The sequence below is a fragment of the Trachymyrmex septentrionalis genome, unplaced genomic scaffold (genome assembly GCF_001594115.1).
Source record: "Trachymyrmex septentrionalis isolate Tsep2-gDNA-1 unplaced genomic scaffold, Tsep1.0 scaffold37, whole genome shotgun sequence".
Taxonomy (NCBI): Eukaryota; Metazoa; Arthropoda; class Insecta; order Hymenoptera; family Formicidae; genus Trachymyrmex; species Trachymyrmex septentrionalis.
The window spans coordinates 1183061-1192856 of record NW_017305536.1 but is presented as its reverse complement, the minus strand read 5'-3'; the positions used below and the strand labels follow the sequence as shown (position 1 = coordinate 1192856).

The 9796-nt window shown below is 37.2% G+C and overlaps 1 protein-coding gene across 3 annotated transcripts in view; it reads left to right on the top strand.

The window, feature by feature from the left end:
* LOC108750780 (growth arrest-specific protein 2-like) overlaps nucleotides 1-9796 on the top strand; it is a 39680-nt gene that overhangs the window by 28432 nt on the left and 1452 nt on the right. For 2 of the 3 annotated variants that reach the window (XM_018490510.1, XM_018490509.1), the window contains exons 3-8: nucleotides 2064-2188; nucleotides 2722-2863; nucleotides 3881-4130; nucleotides 6237-6495; nucleotides 7275-7400; nucleotides 8402-9790. In XM_018490510.1, coding sequence (XP_018346012.1) covers nucleotides 2064-2188; nucleotides 2722-2863; nucleotides 3881-4130; nucleotides 6237-6495; nucleotides 7275-7400; nucleotides 8402-8620 — 1121 coding nt within the window. In that variant the 3' untranslated portion in view covers nucleotides 8621-9790. Of the gene's footprint in view, nucleotides 1-2063; nucleotides 2189-2721; nucleotides 2864-3880; nucleotides 4131-6236; nucleotides 6496-7274; nucleotides 7401-8401; nucleotides 9791-9796 lie in introns of those variants that run through there. The other variant, XM_018490512.1, reaches the window with a different exon arrangement.

Below are 9796 nucleotides of genomic sequence, written 5' to 3'. Positions count from 1 at the left end.
TGTTACTACTGTAATCTAAGAGTCGCGTTCTTAATATCACATTCTTTTATGGATCATCAGCTATCAAATTTGTCCTTTCTCCAATGTTGTTGTAGTCGATACGCTCCACTTCGATAACTTCGAATAATAAAAATAAAGTCACATATACGAAAAGACGAAGTGAAAATCGCAAAGGAGTTTTCCGAGAACAAAAAAAATACTTGCCTACTCCTGCTTGCGTATCCGGTGAAATTCAATTGCTCCAGTATCTTCGGTACGATAATATATAATCGGATAACGATCACAGTACGCTACTACGTTCGTTTGTATCCTAAAACGGGAGATCTAACGGATCGGAACAGGAGGCGGTAATAGATAACGGCCGACGGTGAGTACAGATGCGCTTACTCTATCATCTACCGTATGGCTGTATTCGCGCATGAATTGCTAAGGGATAATGAATACGGAAAAGAGATGGCAATAAATAATATGCGGCTAGTAATAGATAACAGCCAATGGTAAGCACAGACTCGGATTAACGTATATAATTAACATACATGTTAAGTTGAACGAAGAGAATAGAAATGGAAGGTGCCTTCTCGCAAGGAAGATTACATAATTTGTCAAGGCAAATAAGGGTTCTTGTTTGGATCTCTGCGAAAATGACGGGTGCGAGAGATATAAGTGATAGGGACAGTAATTAATGGTAGCTAATAATGAGAAAGACTCAGATTAATTCGCATGATCAAAACCTCCACATTGAAGTTGATCAAAGCGAATGGAAATGTGGAAAATCTTCTTCGCAGAAGAGATTTTTAACAATTTGCCTAATCTAAAGACAAACAAGGGACCGAAACGATTGATCGGCTCGTTTCCAAAGAAAGTTAGAATTCATCAAGTATTTATCAGGAAATTTCGCGAGGTCTCCTCTCGATGAAATCGATATTGAAAGTTTTATTACCCGGAAAAGTGGAACGTATGTCCTTGATCTGTGCACTTTAGTACCTTGCGGCAGCAATCGAAACTAAAGCGATTTTATAGTCACGCATGAGTCGACCTATCGTGAGAGTATTGCGACCTGACTGTTACTCGCACGACCCACTACGTCGTACAAATCGACGATCCCTGACGTGCGGCTTTCAAAGCGCCGCCCTTTTTCTTTCAGAAAATCGCAAGACGAGAATTAAAATAAAAATCTCACGGGACGATGAATCAGCCGTTCCGACCTAAACCGATTTCATTGTCTTTCCAGTCGCCAATCTTGCGATCTTGCTATTAAAACGTCGTCCTTGAGCGTTGCGCGCTACTGATAAATGATTTACTGCACGATCACTGCCGTAGTAAATTTGCTTCTTCAAACAGGCTTCTTCGACCGACCAAACCGGCTCGCTGATCGTCATTCGATACATGGACGAATCACCGTTGTGTCTGGTACACTTACGGGCGATTACTACAATCACGTTGTCGATCGATCGTGTCGAATAGCTGCTTTCGCGAAGTTGCATACAGATTTTCAACTACCGATGTAACTCGGACTTTATAAACTTCACCGCAAACTTACTCAAATTTACTCAATTTTCGTTTTTTAATTATTTAATAAATAATATAATTATATAATAATAATAATAATAATAATAATAATAATAATGAAACAATTATAAGTAGAAAATGAACCAACAAGTACATAACAAATAAAACAGAAAGAATCTTATATTCGGTCAAAGCGGATCTTGATGCACAATATTCTTATATGTAAATTTTTCAATACATTTTCAATTCTATAATCTGTGCGCTAATTCGGTTTGTCGGAAAACACAAACATAAACTGAAACCAAAAACAATTCATTGATCATCAATTTAATAATGATGCTAATAAGCATCTTAAAATATTACAACGAATTCAGAGGCTGAATAAGTATACTCGTAAATAGCGGACTATTCTTTTTGTTACAACCTATCACTTCATCAGGCCACTTGAATGTCATTGAGAGATACTTGCAGCTTATGCCAAGGGATATTCATGCGTACGTGCGAATTATTGCTGACGCGATGGCTAAGCTAATTTCGTAATCTTCGAATTTCAGATGTGGATCACATAACGGGTGACAATTTCTTTGACGTGCTTGATAATGGAGTGATTGTGTGTCGACTGGCAAGAGTTATCCAGGAAAAGGCTAGATCTGCGATTGAGGCTGGACGGGCGAAGGGAGTAAGTTACTAGAAATTATCTTGTATCTCAATTTAGATTTTTGCATTAACATGATGTGTTTATTAACATGATTCCCACCGGACAATAATTTTTCTTTTGAAATTATCGTATTATATACAATGACATTTAATTGTTAAAAATACGCCGTATATTACTGAAAAAAATTTGGTAATATTAATCATATTTGTATAGTAAATAATATTACTATATTTTCTTAGTTGATATAATTTATATGAACACTATACATTCTTATTACAACTTTACAATACATAATTGAGGCGTTATTTTTCTTTAAATTTCTAATTGCTGATACAACTTTTTTCTCTGTGTATATTGACTAAATATTGGATTGAAATTGTTTCATCAAGTTTTATGCATAGCAATTGTCACATCTAGCCTTGATTATTACTGAGATTGTTTTCAAAACCAAGCGAATTTTGTAATTGAGAATATTTTTGTTTTGACATAACAATGATGAAAGTTTGAAGAAAAGGAAGTTTTGCTCGCAGAAACATAGAGAAATATTGTTGTAGCCGGCACCAGTGATACGTGGTCGCTGCTGGGAGAATGCAGCCCGTCGCAGTTTCTTTTCCCGCGACAACATGGAGAACTTCATACAATTTTGTCGGCGGCTGGGCGTCCACGAGAATCTTCTCTTCGAAAGCGACGATCTCGGTAAGGCTTGGCGCAATTAATTTTAATGTATGCGAATTAAACAGGGGCGGGTTATGCATTCGCTCTATCGGACGACTTTCAACGAGATGGGATTTAAGTGCGCACTCGATTAAGTTGATGAGCGGCGATTAGCGGAAACACTGTAATTGACTCGCACAATCTCGTGGCGGACACGCGTGTAGGAACACTAGGAACGTGTGCCGTATAAATTATGATCCGGCATAAAACGAAGTATGCAAATCGGTTTGATTGTGACGGGAAGCGAGAGTGATTGCCGCGCGCGATTCCGAGGAAAGTGGAGCGAATCTGCAGCTCTTCGAAGATCGGCAGGACTTTCCCCGTTTAATCAAGTTTAATTACTGTCGGAAATAAACAATGCGGTTACATAAATTATGTAACGATGTAATCGACCGTGACAGAAAGCGGCCACGGAAGCCTTGGGAAAAACGTCTTATTGTACGTATTGTAAATAGCATTGACCTGAATAAAATCGAGTTCGCCATAATAACATATAAATAATAAATGAATCCCAATCCGTAAAATCACAGTTTGTCATTTATACATATAATGAGTGTACATAATGTAATCAAAAGTTCGTATAATAGAGTCTGATCACGAACGATTTTGTGAAAATCCTACGCGAAAGACAGATATGTATTATCTCACTCTAACTTATATTATTACATTTTGTAACCTTAATTAAGGTTATACAGTGAGATAATATAAATTAGAGTGATAGTATATATATATATATATAGGGAGACAGTATATATACTGTTGCATTAATTGGAATTTTAATTGAAAATGAACAAATCAGAATTTTCTGATTGAATCTATTATAATTCTAGTTGAAATAGAGAGAGCTTATCAGAATCTTCTGATCAATCATGAAATGTTCATTTTCAATCAGAAATTTTTCTCAATGTATCTATATCTTTCTCTCTCGTAGTATTTTGACAAAATCGCTCATGACTAGTCTCTGTTCTAGGATCTCTAGTGTGATCCATCTCTTTATAGTTTTGCATGGCCAACCACGGAATGTTGTGCTGTGTCTGCTGGAAGTCGCGAGACTGGCGGCCAGATATTCTTTAGAACCGCCTGGACTTGTGCAACTTGAGAGAGAAATCGCAGCTGAACAAGAAAGGGATCTTCACTGTTTGTCTGACAGCGGTATATCACACAGCAGTCTCGTCTCTTGGCAGTTTCAGTCACCATCGCCGACCGCAACACCTAGGACACCATCGCCGGAAAAGATCAAACATAGCAGGTAAATAAGTCGTAATTTTCAAGGCTCGATTCATACTTCACTTTTATCGATAAATGCATGCAAATGTATATCGTTCCCTTACTTAAAAAATGATATAACTTAATAAACATAATTTTCTGAATATAACACGAAAAGTTATTAAGTTATATGAATGATTTAATAAATATTACTCTATTAAATCATCAAAAATCAATTAACTTTATAAAAAATTATCAAAATTATTATAATTCAAAAAAGATTTAAAAAAAATTGTCAAAATCGTTATTTAAAAAGAATGATTTTTAAAGATTATGAAATAAAAATTTTAAAATTACATTTGATCATATTAAGAATATATTTTTTTGTTGATATTATTTGATTAGTTAATAATTTTTTGTCAAGTGAAACATGGTTTCTTCTTTTCTGGGAAACTTAATTTTTTTAGTTGTAATTTTTGAAGTAAGCGAACGATATAGTTTTACGTTGCATATCTACGTTGCACTTTATAGAATCTCAGAAATAAATAAAAATTTATTGATAAAAGTGAGATATGAATAGGGAGTATTTTGATAAATGAGAATGTGTGTGTGTGTGCATAGGCGTAGCTAGAATTTTGTTTAGAGAGGAGCCAAATTAGCATTGAGATTTTTAAACTAGCAGAGAAGGAAGAATAGTATAGATTGTTGAACTTATTTTATTTTACATTATTATTTTTAATTAATTATTAGCTGGTAAATCACACATATTTATTTATTTTAAACTAACCTACTTTATTTTAAATTGTAAATTGATTTTCTTTAATCTGGAAAAAATTATATTTATAACACTAACCGTTTTAGATTCTCAGAAAATCTTTCTTTAACTTTTACCTTCAATTCTTTCCTCTTTTTTGAAATTATTTTTTTATGAATTAAGCATAATTCGTTTAAGCGGTTTTAATTATTTTTATTTTTTAAGATTTAGGAAAACTATACGGTCTCCTCTGTCCCCCTTGACTACGCTCATGAGAATGTGTCTCACGAACTATCGGGTTGCCTAATCTTGCAACCTATCTTACACACAATATTCCTCAATACGTTACCTGCAACGTAACGGTCGATAAGCGATGATGTTGCGAGAAGAAACCGAAACTTAACCATTACGGAATGTATAAGTTATTCGTTCGTATAATTTCTGTTTCACTTACCCGCATCGCATTCAAAATAGCGCCCAGAACTCTGATATATTCCAACTCGTTTACGACGAAAGATTTCCCCATCGGGTTAACAGTCACTGACTGAATGGGCAATTCTGCGTGGTGTTATTGAGAAGGAAATCTCGAGTCGCGCAACTCTGTAGGAGTGGTTGAATTTTATAGCATATATAAAGTTTCTGGTGTGTGTGTGTCGGAGCCATTGTGTTATTCTGTAGATAGTTGGGTGGTACCATTCGCTTTATTGAATTGTTTAGATAATTGTTTTTATTCGGACAGTTCAATAAATCACAAAGATATATATATGTATAAAGCCCAATCTACAATGTGCTCTTACTTTCTGCTTCTTCTCTTTTTCTCTCTTTACGATCGTTTTAAAATATTCGAATGAAATCTTGTACAATGAATCTCTGAATGAATCAATGAATGAAAATTTTTTTATTTCCCAGATATTTTTATTCAAAATTTCAAATAAGATTAAAAATGTTTTAATCGAACTTTGAAATAAATTAGAATGCAAACAATGCGAATAAACTGTATATTGAAAATTGTAGTAAAAAAGACAGGGATTTCACGAGACTATATTTATCACTTTCTATAATTGAAACCGAAATCTATAACTGTAATATAAGAAAGGCAGATTTTTCTAAATACTATCACACTCTGGGTTTTATCGATAATCGTGTTTTTTGTCGCATACCTATTTTTGTCTCTTTCGAAGTTAGTTAACTTTTATCTCGAACGACAAATAAAGAAACAGAATAAGATACAAAAAGACAAAAGATATAAAGTAAAAAAACAAGAAACAAATAGCAAAGAGCACATTGTAGATTAGACTTAAGAAAGTTAATTTCTCTCTCGTTAACCCGTTCGACATGTAATAATATTTTGTGAAAGCGTCGGAGAACTCAACGTAAATCTCAATGTAATTCTAGCTCGGCGTCTGAAGTCACAACGGGCACACGATGGTTGGACCCGGTAACCGGTGCTGCACATGAATCTGAAATGCGAAGGTCCGTTAGCGACAACGGGCCGACTGGAAGTGACGGGGTGCCCAGTGACACTACCGAGGATGACTGGTCGCGTGGTAGCGTCGAAGACCCTGACGAAGTGCCGTCGCCGTCGAGCTCGCCGTCACCGTCGTCGGCCGAACCACCGGAACACACTGGGCCGATAACAGAACTCGATCGCAAGGTATCAGAATGCCCCATTTTCACTTACAATGCAATCCCAGTAATAGATTCTTCGGTAAGTTTCGAATGCGTTCTGCACTGACTATAATACAAAAGTTCATATTCAATGACATCGAATGTCGAGAATATCTCTATGAATTTCATTTAACAGTTTCCAACAAAATTTGAATTACCGAAAAAGCACTTTTTTGTTGGGAAAACGAAACTCCGATTTTGAAAGATTAAAATAATAATGTGCAGTGCAGAGGAAGCTGCCCGCTTCCGTGTCCGACGAAGAAATGCATATGCGGAAGATTGTATAATTTATATTCTTTCCATTAATGTAAATGTGGCTTCACCGATGTATTCTACGCACGCGTTGTTTTTAGTCGTACCTTCGTCGTTGAGAAAATCTTAGTCCTACGTGTTATTACAGACGTTGCGCTTGCATTATAATCATTATATCCTACGAGAGGGAAGAAAGGTGCACGGACGATGGGAATCGGCGTTTTCTCGTATATGTTTTCCACGCATGCATCTGCACGCGCGTGTCGGATTTCTGCGTGCCTAGCGGCGGAAGTTACGCGCTGCGGCGTATCTTCGGCCCTTTGCTCCTCGCTGCGACGACACGTCGAAGCGATTTATCTCGCGTGACAGTCGATCATTCTTCGTTCGTTCGACAATAACGAAGGTGGGCGGCCCGATGCACAAAAAACGTCTAAATATATACCCGGTATCCTTTCGTTTTGAGCGCACCTCTCTCAGTATCTCCAGCATCGCGTGTTGTGCCTCTGTCTACAGGTGCGAAGAGCCACCGAGGCCGTCCAGAGACTCTGCCAGTGCCCGTCGAATAAGTGCTCCAAGCTGAAGGTGCGCAAAGTCGGCGAAGGCCGTTACCATATCGCGGGACGTAACGTTTTTATCAGAGTAAGTTCAACACATTTATCTTCATCTACATATACAGTGTATAAAACTTATACTTCTTTTGCAAAGTTAAAATTAAAATCGTTGCGTTAATCGAAAAGTGATATATTTCACAAATTAGTAACTTTCCAATAGAGTGTTGAGTAGAATATTTTTTTACATTCTGAATTGGAACAACGTATTAATTGAGATAGTGAAATATGCATAACTTCACTTTCTTTCATATTATACTTTCTCAATTATATATATTCATTCAATTATATATAGAGAAAAGTTTTGATATGATTCCAAAGAAAGACTATAAATTATAGATAATTATAGTAATGGCAATCATTTTTACATAACAATAATAATAATATTAATCGTAGTTATTTTCAGTGCCAACATTTGTTGATAACACTGTATTATTATTATTATTATTAACAATATAGCAATAATAACCATGATAATTAGAGCAACATATTAGTATAATTATAAAAAAACCGAACAACTAACTTTTCTCTCAGTGTATTCTTTAAAATTATGTCATGAGTTTTCAAAATTTAAACATTACAACCCTAATGTTTATTAAAACTTTTCCATCAACATATGTTAAATATTATTAATTATTATAAAAATTCTACATGGGAAAAATTGTTTTGCTAAAATCGTCAAAATAATCATATAGAAACCTCAAGCTTGTTGCTAGAATGTCAAAACTTTTTGCAGCATTGTTCGGTACATTTAAGCATCCTACATTTTGATAGTTTAACAAAATTATTTTCAGTCAAATTTTTCATTTAGTTAAATTTAAATACTTTACCAAAATTATTCTTTTTGTGTGAAGAGACGAGTTCTTTTCATACAATATTTGGAGTTATTCCTCAAACCCATGTCCCATATGATTCAAAAACTCCTTTCCCCGAAAACTTGAGACCTCTTCCTCTTTCTCTATTATTCCTATCATGTCCGCGGTGTTCCTACCATGCCAGCCATTAATGACCGCGCCGCTGACGTATTCGCAGCTTCTCAAGGGGAGACACATGATGGTGAGAGTTGGCGGCGGATGGGATACTCTGGAGCATTTTCTGGCGAGGCACGATCCCTGTCAGGTGAGGGTCCTCAACCGCGAGGGTACGCCGCCACCCGCTCGCGGTACCAAGCACGACAGCTTCTTGCACATTCGCGCCAAGTATCGCAGCCCGCCGTCGGAGGCGAACCTCTCACGTCGGTCACTAGCCTGAGAAGCACGTAGTGCCTAATCATGTGCCCACGATCGCGCGAGGTCCCTCGGGCCTCACGTGGTGTAAAAAGCTGCACGCACGCTTGGCGCACGTGCGAATTAAAATATATCCCGGTACACCAGCGGTACCGCTATCACATCCCACCGGGCACGTCGATAGGACGTCCCGTCGGTCTGTTACGCATCAAGCGACGCGGTGAAACGACGCGTGGCGGTTCAGGTTGCCGTAAGGACGGCAATACGCATCCATCGCACGATTTTTCACGCACGATACATTCCTTCTTTTCCAACTACGTTCGATGAGTTGGCGATTTTGAGGGAAGAGAGAGGCGCCGCAGGAGCCGCCTTTAAGCGCCTTGCGCGATCACTTATGCACATTCCCGATATTCATAACGCTATTTACGAGTTCTGTCTATGGCGAGAAAGCACCGCCTGTACGTCGGTTCGCAAAGATACCTCTTAACCACTCTCGTACCTATTCGTACATCCCGAATTGCGCGTACAATTTGTTACGTGTAACCACGTAATATGTTGATCACGGTATAGAGAAGCACAGGGATCGCTATTTTTACTAAGTCCGTATGTCAGGTGGTTGAGGAGCATGCAAGTGTCAAAGAGCATCCTCGCAGACGCACCACACGTCGCGATTTTTAAGATTATAATTTACAGTGTGATCTTTGCTTCCTGTTTTTTAAGAGTTTTTTTTTTATCACATTTTATCTTTTTCCCCTTTTCTTTTCTGTCGCCCGAGATAAAAGTTGACAAACTTCGGAAGAAGTAAGAAACACGTGACAAGAAATACGATTGTCGATAAAAATGGCGAAGAAGGAAGAAGGCAAAAGGTAGAAACAGGAAGCAAATAGCACATCGTAGATTGGCGTTTAAGGAGAACGAATAGTCAGAGTTCTGCATCTAAAGCATCTAATCACACTATGGTCTGTTGCGATTCCTGGTTGATGAGTCTATTATATTTTAGCTAATCACGATACAGCTCTAGTCTGTAAGCGCTAAAATAGAACTGTTAAACCATACGGTAACTGTAACCGATAATTTGTAGTGTAATTATGACTTAAAAATCGGCGTCTGCGATGCAGAAGACTTTGACTATTTGAATTTTTATGCATTATCGCATCAGGAATCAGTCAATTATGTGCTTTCATCTCGAATCTTCAAGGCA